Source organism: Ambystoma mexicanum, chromosome 12 (assembly GCF_040938575.1).
Source record: "Ambystoma mexicanum isolate Mex_15411 chromosome 12, UKY_AmexF1_1, whole genome shotgun sequence".
NCBI lineage: Eukaryota > Metazoa > Chordata > Amphibia > Caudata > Ambystomatidae > Ambystoma > Ambystoma mexicanum.
This window is the reverse complement of record NC_090936.1, coordinates 667,275,561-667,294,174: the sequence shown is the minus strand read 5'-3', so window position 1 is coordinate 667,294,174 and position 18,614 is coordinate 667,275,561. Positions and strand designations below refer to the sequence as shown.

General features: G+C 40.4%; 1 protein-coding gene across 50 annotated transcripts in view; it reads left to right on the top strand.

Annotated features, from left to right (window-relative positions):
- LOC138513982 (mucin-19) overlaps positions 1-18,614 on the top strand; it is a 1,848,798-nt gene that overhangs the window by 1,680,669 nt on the left and 149,515 nt on the right. For all 50 annotated transcript variants that reach the window (XM_069629210.1, XM_069629207.1, XM_069629194.1 and 47 more), the window contains 4 exons: positions 8,032-8,100; positions 10,761-10,829; positions 13,528-13,596; positions 16,291-16,359. In XM_069629210.1, the coding sequence (XP_069485311.1) occupies positions 8,032-8,100; positions 10,761-10,829; positions 13,528-13,596; positions 16,291-16,359 (276 nt within the window). The remainder of the gene's footprint in view (positions 1-8,031; positions 8,101-10,760; positions 10,830-13,527; positions 13,597-16,290; positions 16,360-18,614) is intronic.

The following is an 18,614-nucleotide window of genomic DNA, read 5'->3' as shown; positions in this document are numbered from 1 at the left end:
CCTTTTTAGACATTTATAATGCAGCTGCCTGGAACGAGCCTCATACCTTAGGACAGTGCCCATGTAAATACAAGTCATCAGTGGCAGCTGGTGAATTCTTTGGTGGGGCCCAATTATTTGCCACAGATTTGCCACACATTTGAAAGAGCAAGGAAACCTAACCAACCGACAGAGCCTGGGGGATCTCCCCTGAGAAATGTTGTTAGGAAATAGGGTAAATGGTGCATTATGCAGCACACTTTCTGTGAAAGATTGGGTAAAAGCTGGACAGTTTGTAATCGATTTTGTAGGTAATTCATGAAAAGTAGCTGATAGATTCAAGTCACCAACAGTGCATCCGAGCATTTCCCAATGCATTTTCATGATGTCTTTCCCAACAATATATGCCGGTATAAAAACATGCATACACTGGCCTGGACCATACATTTCCATGCTGGCTGTACCTATATATGCCAGTATTCCCTTACAAGAACATACTCGTGTTTTCTTTGTGCCTAATGCCAGTAATAACACCATGAAAGAACATGTCTAAACTGGCTCTGTATATATGCCAGTACCCAAACATAAGAACATACTACTGTTGGATTTGCCATTTAAAATGCCATGCCACAATAAGAAAATATGTTCAGACTGGCTGTACCAATGCATGCCATTATTATTGTGCCACTTTTAAACTTGTGGCTCCAGAGCTCTTAAGTTGCAAGTGAACATGTGTGAGAGGGCCATCCAGTCCTGCTGTTTCTCTTTAGATCCACAATGACTAGGGTGATTCGGGTGGTATAGCGTGATATTGTGATTAGCCCATAGCAGCTCTTCCCTTCCAACCCACACTCCAGTCTCTAATACAGGGTACACTGAAAATAAAAGGAGCTGCTGTAGATATTTCTGAAAATATGATGGGAGAATGTGTGTGGTCCCCCCAAGAACAGCCACAGGCTTTGACAAACTAGAAATGGGGTGCACAACATGCAGTAAACACATTAGCATTCAACTACGAAATAATTAAGGATATGCCAATATTTACCTTTTGAGACTTCCATTATGCAAATGTCCCAGATAGCACAGTAACAAATATAATTCTCTTTCTAAAATCAATCTCCTGGATTGTATAACCAGTCGTCCTCAAAAATTTTGGACCAATAGTTACCAAAGCTATTTGTGCATGAATAAGACATTTTGATATTTCATTGGATATCGCTCATTTATTGAGAAAGAAAATGATGTGCAATTAAAGATGTAAAGAATACATTTACTCAAAAAAAAGTAATGATGGTGTGCACCGGGCACAGTCGCTTTTAAGCTGTTCATAAGCAATCACACATCAAAACGTGTTTATGTCCCCAGAAACATGCTTGGATCAGCACATTTGAAGGTGGGGAACATGCCTTATATAATAGTTAAATGAAATTCTATTACTTTGCAGCTCTCATACTGCTACATGTCGGCAGTGAGTAGCCTGAGAAAATCAGATAAAACTGATGGCTTTACATATGCCCGTTTTTTTAACACAACTTCAGTGCAGGGAACATATATAAATCAAGGGGTGCAAGGCACACAGAGTTAAAACATGTTGATTGCATCACTAGCACATTTAACAGCTGCAATTAAGCCACTAATGCTCAACAGACAGCTTAGAAACAATACTGGTAGAACAAAGATTAATGTTACTGCTTGATAAATGAAGCTCAAAGTGATGCCAGGAAGATCTGTTTTGGGCTCGGGGGTGGCATGTGCTGTGCGGAAATGGCCATGTGCAACCAATGGATGGATAAATAACCAACCAACACCTACAAGCTGTATGTTTCTCCTCACATGCCCTCTCCCCCCTGCTGTACTTCAATGTAATAGTTTCAACTAATAGGTGGCATTGAAGCACCACCATGAAGCCAAAAGTAAAACAAAATGAGGATACACTGAAAACAAGGGGTTTTATTTTTATTTTAATCTGTAAAACAGTTAATAATTGCGTATTCTCATAGATTTGTACATTATCTGTACAAGTAAAAATAAAATGCTATTAAACATGAAACAAACATACATTTTAAACTGTAATCGCAAATTTCTTTCAAGCAACCGTTTCTGAATACATTGAAACCACTTCAGCCGCTACGCTCACCACAACCACACCTCTTACTGGAAGTATGTGTTCTTAATTAGTACCCGGCGAGAGTCAAGCAGAATGTAACATGTGAATGAATGAATGAAATCCTTCGATTCTCGGCTGGGACTCCAGCTGCCTTGTCCTCGGCGCGGGGGGCGTGGCAGCCCCTCAGCCATTGAGGAGGCTCGAAGCGGGCCATCCCCACTCCGAGCCTCCCCACGGCTGAGAGGCTGCCTCCGCCCCCCACTGGGGACTCGGGTAAGCATTTTTTTTTCTTCCCTTCCCTCCCCTCCCTCCTCCCTACCCCACCCCACTTACCTTCTTGCTCCTGCGTCCCTGGTGGGGGACGATGGCAGCCTCCAGCAGTGTGGAGACTCTGCGCCTCCACACAGCTGGAGGCTTCCATTGTCGCCTGGCAGGGACGAAGGTACGTTTTTTTTTTCCCTCCCCCCTCCCAACCCCACTTACCTTATGCTTCTTTTTTTCGGGAGCGGACGCGCTGGGAACACTTGTGTTCCCAGCGCGTCCGCTTCCGAAGGCCGCCATGGAAAGAGAAAACAGACTCCCGTTTTCCCTTTCCCGGCGGCCATTTCTTGTTCGTTTTTTTTTTTCTGTCCTGAAACGCTGCGGCTTTTCAGGGCAGAAAAAAATGCTTTTAGTGCCCCGGTCACGCATATAATGCGGGCCGGGGTACTAATAGCAATATGACCCTCGCGGCGGGGGCATTACCGACTCTGGTAATGCCCCGGGGCCTTCGTAAAGGCCCTCGCTTCGCTCGGGCCTATAACTATGGGCTCCGGGGCATTACCTGAGTCGGTAATGCCCCCGCCGCTCGGGTCATATTGCTTAATTATTAACCTTATCAGGAAAAGCAGGAAAACCACGGCAACAAACTAAAATAGCCATAGCATAATGCATATCATCTTGCGTTAATTGGCAAATTTTGGTGTGTCAGGTCCAGAAATGTGTATAGCTGATTGTGATTTTAATTGAATGTTGAGAATTTGTGTTTGTGCTTTGTTGGTACAATTTTTCAATGTCCTCACTGATTTTGAACTTAAAAAGCAACTACCTGTTCTTTCCTAAAATCTCATTCAAGAAACATGGAAGTGAACTCTGAGGTGCTGTGGAAAAGCAATATCTTCACCATTTTTTACAAGAAATTCTTTGCGTTTGCTGTAAACTGAGACAAAATGTTCCTTTGTACCTCAAGTGATATCTTTGCTCAAGACAAATAGCAAAAAATGAAGTAGTTTACCTTATTACATTTCTCATGGAAACGCCCCAAACATGTATTTCTTGTGCATTTTCTATTTAGGATTGTGCATGACTTTGGGCTCTGTGCATAACTGTGCATCACAGTTGCATCTTCTGTTTTCTTCATCTGATTTGGCGACCCGGCATTTGTATATGCTACTCACGATTTGAAACAATAATAAGTTATCATATTCCCGCAGAGAAAGTTCAAAATAAATCTAATAGTTTGTCCTCCTAAAAATGCGTTTTTGATGAAAAGGCAAGAAAACAATATATGCAAAGAGAGTTTTGCTAAACAACTAAATGGGCGAATTTATCTCTATTCTGCATTGTGGAGTGGAAATCATCGCTACATTTTCTGTAATCAGCCTTTCAAATGTTGCACCTTACTAATATGCATGTGTCCACAAATCGCAATGTGTTGCTAGCATATTGGCATATTAGTTCAATATACCTAATAACTGTTTTAAAGATGATCTTGGCATGACAATTTATTTAGTCTAGCGGATTGTCCAATAATTTCACCCGTGATTACAATCTCACATAAGATGGCATTCCACAGACTCACATGCTATTCCAGGGCTATCTAAGCTCTATTCCTTGGTTTGTATAGTTTCTTAGGGGTCAGTTTAAGCAAAGTGAAGAACTATTGCAAAATGGATCTGAAAATTCTTCAATCACTACTAAATCGGATATGTGGCTTGCCAAAGATTTGGAGTGAACTCTGCATTGCCTCTATTGTGTGCTGACTCAGATCACTTTAAATCACCAACATGTTCAGATGATTCAGATTTGTGGCTTACTGTGGAGGGAAAACCAAAGGTTTTGCTTTATATTTGAAGAACCCTGCTGGGGAGTGATTACTTACTTTATTGGAATCCCTTTGTGGCATGGCAGTAACACAGCATATTTAATAGTTATCCCATACCATGTCATGCTATAAACGCGACTATCTGCTGTTATTTTCATATTGGCTAGAAACCAGCCAGTATTCATTCTTATGTCCCAATCCCCCCTTTTATGTGGGAAACAATTTCCCCAAATCTCCTAAGGTGATTCGCTGGCTAGGTTTCCACCTATGGATTCATGCCTAATCACACCTCCTTCTTGAAGATAGCAAGCCGTGAATGATCTACCACCACCCAGATCTTCAGTCTCTAAAATGTTCAATCAAAGGGGGCCAACAGGCTCCAAAAAGAAATTGTCCACTCCAGTAGCTCTGAGAAATGTATAGTCAGTACATTAGGTTTCATCGCTCTCTCTGGATTCCCAACTTATTTAAGGTTCATGTGTATCATCATTTCAATCATTATCCCAAATGTAAGTTATCCTAATATTTAAATATATAGCCCTTTTGGCAAAGTACTTTATGAACAGAATTAAAAAAAAGTACAACAAGATTTCAGAGAGACGAAAACGTAAGAAAATAGGTAATTAATTAATTTATAGAATAACTGACACAAGTATCAGAAAGGATTTAATAGCGGAGGACTTAATACCAAGAGAAGGGTCAGCTTGGACAGAGACAGATTTTGAGTTCCATTGCTTGCCAGCATTTTAGGCCTGCGAGGCAGTGGATGTTAGGGCAAAGTGAGGTTGAATTAAGCCCCAGAATCTCCACGCAAGTGGCTTAGCACCTGAGCCTCTTTACCGGTTGGGCCAGGGTGCCTTCTAAGCCTCATTGTCTTGACATCCTGGCTCTGGTCCCCAACTCCTGAACCTCGTCTACCTCATCTAAGAGTTGCAATTTTCTCGTTTCTAAGAGGACCTTTCCTATGACTACTAATGTTTCCTATCCTTTCTCTCTCTCTCTCTCTCTCTCTCTCTCTCTCTCTCTCTCTCTCTCTCTCTCTCTCTCTCTCTCTCTCTCCTCTCTCTCTCTCTCCCTCTCCCTCTCGTCTCCTGCATGACCCTCCCTATCTTTGTACCTCCACCCTCCACTTACACCACTCAACACTCAACCTTAGGGTGCGCTTGTTCCTTCCTTGCTATCCTCTAGTCTTCATCTTCAGTCTCTTCCTCATCTACTTTACTAATATGTTAACCAACCTATTATTCCAGAATATACTTCTCCTCTCCTCCTTTAGTATTTTACCAAACTCCTTCCAACTTTTCTCTACCTCCTCCTAATTCCTTCTGATGTTTCATCTCACCACATACTGGCTCGTATACACCTCCTTCTCATTCCTTATGATATTCCTACTCTTCTGGCCACCACTCTCCAGGCACCTACCTCCTGCTCCACCTCCTACTCTACCTCCAAACACCCTACACTGTCTGAAAAATGTGTTATTTTTATTCCCAACAAGCCCTGCTCCCAGGAATGAGCCATCTGTATTGGGGACTGCTGTCATGCATAATTCTACTATGTGCGCAGTTTAGATTCCAGTTTGGACTGTGAGTATTTATTTGGGCATCTAGTTGCACAGTGGGACAGACCAGTCCAGTCGTACGTTAGGGTCAGCCACCATCTTGGACTCTTCGTACACTGATCATGCACCACAGAACAGACATTTTGCACAGACACTCATCACTCTTCTCCTTTCATGGTTTCCATTCGTGCAGCTGATGGTATCATGATGGAGACCTGCACTGCGGAAGACTTAAGATGATATGAGGAACTGCTGACAGTGTTTTTGGCAATATTGTACTGCAAGGGTGCCTGAGTGATACTCACTGTACACCTACCTCCTCACCCCCTCCTTACTCCCCACCTAACCTGAGAATGAGCAATCTTTTCCTCCATGTTTCATCCTGTGGTTGCTTGTAAGTTCTATGCTGCCTAATTGCCGATCCTTCCCTCCCCCATTGCTTGCTCCCTGCTCCCTTTTATTGATCCCCTGTGACTTGCTTCGTTTGCAGTACACCTCCGTCTATAACTTGTAAAGCACTCCATTGCCTCCGAGAACTACGTCTGCACTCAATAAATACTGTAATAATCATAATAACAATAATAAAACATGTTTGGATGAGCCCTTTACTGGTGGCATACTTGAACGTCTGACTTTACTTGTGAAGCCTGGTTCACATGTAGCATATTGGAAATACTTGCAACATTGGGTTGCCTAGGCTCCAAATGTACTGCCAAGAGCTCCTATGAAAGGCATAGGGGCATGTTCTTACCCAAGATGACAAGCCCCTAAAAACATATTGGGGCATGGTTGGCTAGGTCAGGAGATCCTTCCTGCACTGCCCGCAACCCATCATCACATAGGACAGAGTGGTACCCATTCCAAATGGTGACCCCAACCTCTATCCCAAGGGTTCAGCAGGCTATTTAATCACATGTACTAGTAGAATCAGTAAGATAAACTAAATTATATGATTACTATTGATATTATACGTTTATGTACATGCCATGGACAGATATAAATACAAAAAGAGTGCTGCATAATAAATAATATCTGGGTTGCTGGCAGTTAAAGAGAGAACGTGACGGAGGAAAAAGAAGATTGTCAGGTGATGGACAGTAATTAGATGGGAAGCAGGGTAGAGGATTTGTGATATTAAGGTGGAATGAGTCACCCATTCATCTAGGATTTGAAAAAGGATAAGCATTTAGAAACCAGTTCATGAATACTGCCAGCCAAGAATTAAAATGTAAAGGTTGATGGATCCGAAAGGAAGACGGATGGCATATGGGCAGCATTTCTGTAGCCCAATGGGATGACCAGGATTGGCCAGAAGGATGGGTGAAAACCAGTCTATTGAAGAAGTAAATATATCCAAACCAGAGTATTCAGTAGAATATTGGTTGACTGTCAAACAATATTGATAGGCCAAGAGGAATGAGGAATTATGACAATGTGGTATCACAAGCACAATGATGCTGAATTTGGATTGAGAGTAGAGCAGTGTCAGTAGAGTAGCACAGGTATAAACCCTGATTGAAGACAAAGAAAAACATTGAAATCAATAAAGCTCCAGTATTGCTCATAGGCAGCACTTCAGCAGTGTTTGGAGAGAACATGAGCAAGCTTGAATGGGAATTACATGAAATAAATGAATATAAATGTTACCATATACATGCATTGGCTTTCCCCAGAATTTTATTGCTAATAACTTTTCAAATCGGTGGATGGAATTGGATGACATTTTCGATAAGCATGTTAATGTTAAAGGACCCTATCACCACCGGAGTGGTCCCCTGGCGCTCTCATGCCTGCTACTAGCCCCCTGAACTGGAAATGCTGTAGCAAATCGGTTAAACCATTCAAAATGTATTAAGAAAATGAACAAATAAACTGTTTTTGGCCTATTACCAAACGTTTCCCCTAGAGATAAAGGTGCTTACTTTGAACAACCATAGTGCGAAATCTGCTGGAAGGATTTGCAACAAATAAGAAACAAGTTGGGCAAAAAGCGTTACAGATGTTCCTGTTTTGGGTTTGGTGAAAATCCGCTAGTACTTGTTAAATAACTTGACAGAGATGGTGGTACCAAGCGGCTCCAAAAAACTCTCTCCCATGTTGCATTGAATCATCGTTGCACTCGATAACATCACAAAGCAGCAGCAATACTCTTGGAAATGCTCAAGCTATTTATCATGTCTTTTCAATGGTGAATGGTTACACTTTTAAACAAGAAGCGGTATAATGATAATATGTCTCAGAATATTGTGCAAACACCTCTACTAGCCACAGTCTCATGGCTGACTCACTTTTATTTCCTAGCAACAACGCCTGCACCAACCGGAACCAGTACAGTAACTACTGCCACTACAGTCACACCTGGGACTGAATGTTCGTGTTTTACTGATTTTCTGCCTTTTCTATAGACATAGTGCAAACTAAATATAATTGACAGCAGTGCTTAATTTGTGGGGGTGTTTGCCAGGGCTCAATCCTACCACTTATGTTTGAACCCCAGCACTTCTTTTCACAGACTCTGTCTGATTATGATGTGGTTTTTTTGCAACTTTATTATTTAAATCTCATTCTGTAGTTGTCACATACCAAGCAACAACAATGTCAACTGTCTCTTCTTCCTGGGCTGACTCATTGTTGTTCATGAACTTGATGACCCAGGTGGGCAGGACAGTGCTAGTTATCTATTTCCATGGATACCAATGAGTAGGAAAGTGACAATGCTGAGTGTTTGTGCTGGCTATACCCACACAAGCTCCAGTCATCCTGCAAAATATTGCTGTAGCTCAACTACTGTTATAATCAGTAACACTGCCACAGTAGTGTGGGTTGGCAACAATAGGAGAATCATTAGCCAGCAGCACTCACACACGGGCAAAGGCAGGGAAAGGGCCACTGCCTAAGAGGAGTGTCCGTCTTTAGTGCCAGCCTATAAAAACATATTTTGCTCCACTGTTTGTCAGGCAAGTTCATCAGTTCAAGAATGATTTTTCCTGCATTTGTCAATCAATTTACCACAGGAGGAAAGCAAATTTGCTTTTTCTTTCTGTCGATAGATGGTCAACTTGTTCCACTTGCCACCTATAGAATCTGAGCAAAATGTCAATAATAATGTGTTTAATGAAGCACTCAAACATTTTCCTTAAACTAGTATGTTATGTTATTTGATGTCGATTGGTATCTGAACATTGCACACCTGGTAAGGGTGGTGCAACTATCACCCACAATAGGCATTGGGAGGTGCAGCTTTAACCTTGAACATGCTAACACTGTGGGGGCAGCTGTGGGTGGTGGCAATTGTGGGCTGGGAGTTGCCTGCCCCGATGTTGGCGAAGATGTTTTGGCCCTGGCCATTATTTCATTGCAAATTCAGCCCTGATTGAATCTATTTTCTATAATAAGTCACATTTCCTGTACTTTTACCACATTGTGGACAGTCATTTTGACTGTTGTGAACATGGCATTGCTTAAGAGAAGCTAAATGAATAACAGTGGTGTATGACACAGCATTCCACTAATTTGCATATCACTTTTTATATATTTCCTCTTATTTCATGAAATGTGTAATGAATGTGCTTTACCATATTTATCCATATACTTTTTAAAGATATTTAGAGATCACAGAACTAGATTCAAGGGCAGAATGGTGCTCCTCATGCCTCAACACGTAACATGCAAACTGGAGCAGCAAACCAAACCTTTTCATACGCATAGGGTCTCGTAAAACATTATCTATATGAGTAATATTGATATTATACGCATATGTACATGCTTTGGAAAGATATAAGTACAAAAAGAGTGCTGCATAAAAATGTATCTTTTGGTTGCTGGCAGAGTTGAAGAAAGAATGTGACGGAGGAAAAAGAGTATTGTCAGGTGATGGACAGTAATTAGATGGGAAGCAGGGTAGAGGATCTGTGATATTAAGGTGGAATGAGTCACCCATTCATGTAGGATTTGAAAAAGGATAAGCAGTTAGAAAACAGTTCATGAATACTGCCAGCCAAGAATTAAAATGTAGAGGTTTATGGATCCGACAGGAAGACAGATGGCATAAGGGCAGCCTTTTCGTAGCACAATAGGATGGCCAGGATTGGCCAGAAGGATGGGTTAAAACCAGTCTATTGAAGAAGTAAATATATACAAACCAGAGTATTCAGTAGAATAGTGGCTGACTGTCAAACAATATTGATAGGCCAAGAGGAATGAAAAATTAGAACAATGTGGTATCACAAGCACAAGAATGCTGAATTTGGATTGAGAGTAGAGCAGTCTCAGTAGAGTAGCAAAGGTATAAACTCTGATTGAAGACATAGAAAGACATTGAAATCAAGAAAGCTCCAATATTGCTCATAGGCAACACTTCAGTGGTGTTTGGAGGAAAATGAGCAAGCTTGAATGGGAATTACATTAATTAAATGAATATAAATGTTACCATATACATGCATTGACTTTCCCCAGAATTTTATTGCTAATAACATTTCAAATCGGTGGATGGATTTGGATGACATTTTCCATATACATGCCTGCTACTAGCCCCCTGAACTGGAAATGCTGTAGCAAATCTGTTAAACCATTCAAAATGTATTAAGAAAATGAAAAAATAAACTGTTTTTGGCCTATTAACAAATGTTTCCCCTAGAGATAAAGATGCTTACTTTGAACAACCATAGTGCGAAATCTGCTGGAAGGATTTGCAACAAATAAGAAACAAGTTGGGCAAAAAGCGTTACAGATGTTCCTGTTTTGGGTTTGGTGAAAATCCGCTAGTACTTGTTAAATAACTTGACAGAGATGGTGGTACCAAGCGGCTCCAAAAACTCTCTCCCATGTTGCATTGAATCATCATTGCACTCGATAAAATCACAAAGCAGCAGCAATACTCCTGGAAACGCACAAGCTATTTATCATGTCTTTTCAATGGTGAATGGTTACACTTTTAAACAAGAAGCGGTGTAATGATAATATGTCTCAGAATATTGTGCAAACACCTCTACTAGCTACAGTCTCATGGCTGACTCTCTTTTATTTCCTAGCAACAACTCCTGCGCCAACCGGAACCAGTACAGTACTTACTGCCACTACAGTCACACCTGGAACTGAATGTACGTGTTTTACTGATTTTCTGCCTTTTCTATAGACATAGTGTACACTAAATATAATTGACACCAGTGCTAAATTTGTGGGGGTGTTTGCGAGGGATCAATTCTCCTACTTATGTATGAACCCCAGCACTTCTTTTCACAGACTCTGTCTGATTATGATGTGGTTTTTTGCAACTTTATTATTTAAATCTCATTCTGTAGTTGTCACATACCAAGCAACAACAATGTCAACTGTCTCTTCTTCCTGGGCTGACTCATTGTTGTTCATGAACTTGATGACCCAGGTGCGCAGGACAGTGCTTGTTATCTATTTCCATGGATACCAATGAGTAGGAAAATGACAATGCTGAGTGTTTGTGCTGGATATACATACACACGCTGCGGTCATCCTGCAAAACATTGTTGTAGCTCAACTTCTGTTATAATCAGTAACACAGTCACAGTAGTGTGGGTTGCAACAAAAGGACAATCATTAGCCAGCAGCACCCACGAAGGGGCAAAACCAGGGAAAGAGCCACTGCCTAGGAGGAGTGTCTGTCTTTAGTGCCAACCCATACAAAAACATTTTGCTCCAGTGTTTGTCAGTAAAGTTCATCAGTTCAGGAAAGATTTTTCCTGCATTTGTCAATCAATTTACCGCAGGAGGAAAGCAAGTTTGCTTTTTCTTTCTGTTGATAGATGGTAAACTTGTTCCACTTGCCACCTATAGAATCTGAGCAAAATGTTAACAATGATGTGTTTAATGAAGCACTCAAACATTTTCCTAAACTAGTATGTTATGTTATTTGATGTTGATTGGTATTTGAACATTGAACATCTGGTAAGGGTGGTGCAACTATCATCCACAATAGGCAATGGGAGGTGCAGCTTTAACCTTGAACATGCTGATACTTTGGGGCGCAGATGTGGGTGGTGACAATAGTGGGCTGGGAGTAGCCTGCCCAGATGTGCCCCAGGTGTGCACAACGATTTTTTGGCTCTGGCCATTATTTTATTTCAAATTCAGCAGTGATTGACACTATTTTCCATAATAAGTCACATTTCCTGTACTTTTGTCACATTGTGGACAGTCATTTCGACAGTTGTGAACATGGTGTTGCTTTTGGGGAAGCTAAGTGAATAACAGCAGCGTATGACACAGCATTCCACTAATTTGGGATTTGCAGAACTGGGCATTCAAGAAATTTGAGAATTGCATATCACTTTTCATAGCTTTATGAAACGTGTAATGAATGTGCTTTACCATATTTATCCATATACTTTTTAAAGATATTTAGAGATCACAGAAACAGATTCAGCGGCAGAATGGTGCTCCTCTTGCCTCAACACGTAACATGAAAACTGGAACAGCAAACCAAACCTTTTCATACGTACATGGTCTCCTAAAACATTATCTATATGATTAATATTGATATTATACGCATATGTACATGCTATGGAAAGATATAAGTACAAAAAGAGAGGTGCATAAAAAATAATCATTGGGTTGCTGGCAGAGTTCAAGAGAGAACGTGACAGAGGAAAAAGAGGATTGTCAAGTGATGAACAGTAATTAGATGGGAAGCAGGGTAGAGGATCTGTGATATTAAGGTGGAATGAGTCACCCATTCATGTAGGATTTGAAAAAGGATAAGCAGTTAGAAAACAGTTCATGAATACTGCCAGCCAAGAATTAAAATGTAGAGGTTTATGGATCCGACAGGAAGACAGATGGCATAAGGGCAGCCTTTTCGTAGCGCAATAGGATGGCCAGGATTGGCCAGAAGGATGGGTTAAAACCAGTCTATTGAAGAAGTAAATATATCCAAACCAGAGTATTCAGTAGAATAGTGGCTGACTGTCAAACAATATTGATAGGCCAAGAGGAATGAGAAATTAGAACAATGTGGTATCACAAGCACAAGAATGCTGAATTTGGATTGAGAGTAGAGCAGTCTCAGAAGAGTAGCAAAGGTATAAACTCTGATTGAAGACATAGAAAGACATTGAAATCAAGAAAGCTCCAATATTGCTCATAGGCAACACTTCAGTGGTGTTTGGAGGAAAATGAGCAAGCTTGAATGGGAATTACATTAATTAAATGAATATAAATGTTACCATATACATGCATTGACTTTCCCCAGAATTTTATTGCTAATAACATTTCAAATCGGTGGTTGGATTTGGATGACATTTTCCATATGCATGCCTGCTACTAGCCCCCTGAACTGGAAATGCTGTAGCAAATCTGTTAAACCATTCAAAATGTATTAAGAAAATGAAAAAATAAACTGTTTTTGGCCTATTAACAAATGTTTCCCCTAGAGATAAAGATGCTTACTTTGAACAACCATAGTGCGAAATCTGCTGGAAGGATTTGCAACAAATAAGAAACAAGTTGGGCAAAAAGCGTTACAGATGTTCCTGTTTTGGGTTTGGTGAAAATCCGCTAGTACTTGTTAAATAACTTGACAGAGATGGTGGTACCAAGCGACTCCAAAAACTCTCTCCCATGTTGCATTGAATCATCGTTGCACTCGATAAAATCACAAAGCAGCAGCAATACTCCTGGAAACGCACAAGCTATTTATCATGTCTTTTCAATGGTGAATGGTTACACTTTTAAACAAGAAGCGGTGTAATGATAATATGTCTCAGAATATTGTGCAAACACCTCTACTAGCTACAGTCTCATGGCTGACTCTCTTTTATTTCCTAGCAACAACTCCTGCACCAACCGGAACCAGTACAGTACTTACTGCCACTACAGTCACACCTGGAACTGAATGTACGTGTTTTACTGATTTTCTGCCTTTTCTATAGACATAGTGTACACTAAATATAATTGACACCAGTGCTAAATTTGTGGGGGTGTTTGCGAGGGATCAATTCTCCTACTTATGTATGAACCCCAGCACTTCTTTTCACAGACTCTGTCTGATTATGATGTGGTTTTTTTGCAACTTTATTATTTAAATCTCATTCTGTAGTTGTCACATACCAAGCAACAACAATGTCAACTGTCTCTTCTTCCTGGGCTGACTCATTGTTGTTCATGAACTTGATGACCCAGGTGGGCAGGACAGTGCTAGTTATCTATTTCCATGGATACCAATGAGTAGGAAAATGACAATGCTGAGTGTTTGTGCTGGATATACATACACACGCTGCGGTCATCCTGCAAAACATTGTTGTAGCTCAACTTCTGTTATAATCAGTAACACAGTCACAGTAGTGTGGGTTGCAACAAAAGGACAATCATTAGCCAGCAGCACCCACGAAGGGGCAAAACAGGGAAAGAGCCACTGCCTAGGAGGAGTGTCTGTCTTTAGTGCCAACCCATACAAAAACATTTTGCTCCAGTGTTTGTCAGTAAAGTTCATCAGTTCAGGAAAGATTTTTCCTGCATTTGTCAATCAATTTACCGCAGGAGGAAAGCAAGTTTGCTTTTTCTTTCTGTTGATAGATGGTAAACTTGTTCCACTTGCCACCTATAGAATCTGAGCAAAATGTTAACAATGATGTGTTTAATGAAGCACTCAAACATTTTCCTAAACTAGTATGTTATGTTATTTGATGTTGATTGGTATTTGAACATTGAACATCTGGTAAGGGTGGTGCAACTATCATCCACAATAGGCAATGGGAGGTGCAGCTTTAACCTTGAACATGCTGATACTTTGGGGCGCAGATGTGGGTGGTGACAATAGTGGGCTGGGAGTAGCCTGCCCAGATGTGCCCCAGTTGTGCCCAACGATTTTTTGGCCCTGGCCATTATTTTATTTCAAATTCAGCAGTGATTGACACTATTTTCCATAATAAGTCACATTTCCTGTACTTTTGTCACATTGTGGACAGTCATTTCGACAGTTGTGAACATTGTGTTGCTTTTGGGGAAGCTAAGTGAATAACAGCAGCGTATGACACAGCATTCCACTAATTTGGGATTTGCAGAACTGGGCATTCAAGAAATTTGAGAATTGCATATCAGTTTTCATAGCTTTATGAAACATGTAATGAATGTGCTTTACCATATTTATCCATATACTTTTTAAAGATATTTAGAGATCACAGAAACAGATTCAGCGGCAGAATGGTGCTCCTCATGCCTCAACATGTAACATGAAAACTGGAATAGCAAACCAAACCTTTTCATACGAACATGGTCTCCTAAAACATTATCTATATGATTAATATTGATATTATACGCATATGTACATGCTATGGAAAGATATAAGTACAAAAAGAGAGGTGCATAAAAAATAATCATTGGGTTGCTGGCAGAGTTCAAGAGAGAACGTGACAGAGGAAAAAGAGGATTGTCAAGTGATGAACAGTAATTAGATGGGAAGCAGGGTAGAGGATCTGTGATATTAAGGTGGAATGAGTCACCCATCCATCTAGGATTTGAAAAAAGATAAGCATTTAGAAACCAGTTCATGAATACTGCCAGCCAAAAATTAAAATGTAAAGGTTGATGGATCCGACAGGAAGACGGATGACATAAGGGCAGCCTTTTTGTAGCACAATAGGATTTGCCAGGATTGGCCAGAAGGATGGGTGAAAACCAGTCTATTGTACAAGCAAATATATCCAAACGAGAGTATTCAGTAGAATAGTGGCTGACTGACAAACAATATTGATAGGCCAAGAGGAATGAGAAATTAGAACGATGTGGTATCACAAGCACAAGAATGCTGAATTCGGACTGAGAGTAGATCAGTGTCAGTAGAGTAGGAAAGGTATAAACCCTGATTGAAGACAAAGAAAAACATTGAAATCAAGAAAGCTCCATTATTGGTCATAGGCAACACTTCAGCAGTGTTTGGAGAGAGAATGAGCAAGCTTGAATGGGAATTACATTAATTAAATGAATATAAATGTTACCATACATATGCATTGACTTTCCCCAAAATTCCATTTCTAATAACTTTTAAAATTAGTGGATGGATTTGGATGACATTTTACATAAGCATGTCTGCTACTAGCCCCCTGAACTGGAAATGCTGCAGCAAATCAGTTAAACCATTCAAAATGTATTCATAAAATGAAAAAATAAACTGTTTCTGGCCTATTACCAACGTTTCCCCTAGATATAAAGGTGCTTACTTTGAACAACCATAGTGCAAATCTGCTGGAAGGATTTGCGACAAATAAAGTTGGGCAAACAGCGTTACAGATGTTCCTGTTTTGAGTTTGGTGTAAATATGTCTAGTACTTGTTAAATAACTTGACAGAGATGGTTGTGCCAAGCGGCTCCAAAAAACTCTCTCCCATGTTGCATTGAATTATCGTTGCACTGGATAAAATCACAAAGCAGCAGCAATACACCTGGAAACGCTCAAGCTATTTATCATGTCTTTTCAATGGTGAATGGTTACACTTTTAAACAAGAAGCCATATAATGATAATATGTCTCAGAATATTTTGCAAACACCTCTACTAGCCAAAGTCTCACGGCTGACACTCTTTTATTTCCTAGCAACCACGCCTGCACCAACCGGAACCAGTACAGTAACGACTGCAACTACAGTCACACCTGGGACTGAATGTACGTGTTTTACAGATTTTCCGCCTTTTCTATAGACATAGTGCACACTAAATATAATTGACACCAGTGCTTAATTTGTGAGGGTGTTTGCCGGGGCTCAATCCTACTACTTATGTTTGAAACCCAGCACTTCTTTTCACAGACTCTGTCTGATTATGAGGTGGTGTTTTTGCAACTTTATTATTTTAAATCTCATTCTGTAGTTGTCACATACCAAGCAACAACAATGTCAACTGTCTCTTCTTCCTGGGCTGGCTCATTGTTGTTCATGAATTTGATGACCCGGGTGGGCAGGACAGTGCTAGTTATCTATTTTCATGGATACCAATGAGTAGGAAAGTGACAATGCTGAGTGTTTGTGCTGGCTATACCCACTCAAGCTCCAGGCATCCTGCAAAATATTGTTGTAGCTCAGCTTCTGTTATAATCAGTAACACTGTCACAGTAGTGTGGGTTGGCAACAATAGGAAAATCATTAGCCAGCAGCACCCACAAAGGGGCAAAGCCAGGGAAAGGGCCACTGCCTAGGAGGAGTGTCTGTCTTTATTGCCAACCTATACAAATATATTTAGCTCCAGTGTTTGTCAGGTAAATTCATCAGTTCAGGAATGATTTTTCCTGCATTTGTCAATCAATTTACTGCAGGAGGAAAGCAAGTTTGCTTTTTCTTTCTGTTGATAGATGGTCAACTTGTTCCACTTGCCACCTATAGAATCTTAGCAAAATGTTAACAATGATGTGTTTAATGAAGTACTCAAACATTTTCCTTAAACTAGTATGTTATGTTATTTGATGTCGATTGGTATCTAAAAATTGCACATCTGGTAAGGGTGGTGCAGCTATCACTCACAATAGGCAATGGGAGGTGCAGCTTTAACCTTGAACATGCTGACACTGTGGGGCGCAGCTGTGAGTGGTGGCAATAGTGGGCTGGGAGTTGCCTGCCCCGATGTTCCCAGGTGTGCGCAATGATTTTTCGGCCCTGGCCATTATTTTATTGCAAATTCAGCACTGATTGACACTATTTTCTATGATAAGTCACATTTCATGTACTATTGCCACATTGTGGACAGTCATTTCGACAGTTGTGAGCATGGCGTTGCTTTAGGGGAAGCTAAGTGAATAACAAGGGTGTATGACACAACATTCCACTAATTTGGCATGTGCAGAACTCTGTATTCAGGAAATGTGAGAATTGCATATCACTTTTCATAGCTTTTCTCTTCTTTTATGAAATGTGTAATGAATGTGCTTTACCATATTTATCCATATACTTTTTAAAGATATTTAGAGATCACAGAACCAGATTCAAGGGCAGAATGGTGCTCCTCATGCCTCAACATGTAACATGAAAACTGGAATAGCAAACCAAACCTTTTCATACGCACATGGTCTCCTAAAACATTATCTGTATGATTCATATTGATATTATACGCATATGTACATGCTATGGAAAGATATAAGTACAAAAAAAGTGATGCATAAAAAATAATCATTGGGTTGCTGGCAGAGCTGAAGGGAGAACGTGACGGAGGAAAAAGAGGATTGTCAGGTGATGGACTGTAATTAGATGGGAAACACGGTAGAGGATCTGTGATATTAAGGTGGAATGAGTCACCCATTCATCTAGGATTTGAAAAAGGATAAGCATTTACACACCAGTCCATGAATACTGCCAGCCAAGGATTAAAATGTAAATATTGATGGATCTGACAGGAAGACGGATGGCATAAGGGCAGCCTTTTGTAGCACAATGGGATGGCCAGAATTGGCCAGAAGGATGGGTGAAAACCAGTCTATTGAAGAAGCAAATATATCCAAACCAGAGTATTCAGTAGAATAGTGGCTGACTGTCAAACAATATTGATAGGCCAAGAGGAATGAGAAATTAGAACAATGTGGTATCACAAGCACAAGAATGCTGAATTTGGACTGAGAGTAGAGCAGTCTCAGTAGAGTAGCAAAAGTATAAACCCTGATTGAAGACAAATAAAGACATTGAAATCAAGAAAGCTCCATTATTGCTCGTAGGCAACACTTCAGCAGAGTTTGGAGAGAGAATGAGCAAGCTTGAACGGTAGTTACATTAATTAAATGAATTTAAATGTTACCATACATATGCATTGATTTTTCCCCAAAATTCTATTTCTAATAACTTTTAAAATCGGTGGATGGATTTGGATGACATTTTCCATAAGAATGCCTACTACTAGCCCCCTGAACTGGAAATGCTGCAGCAAATCAGTTAAGCCATT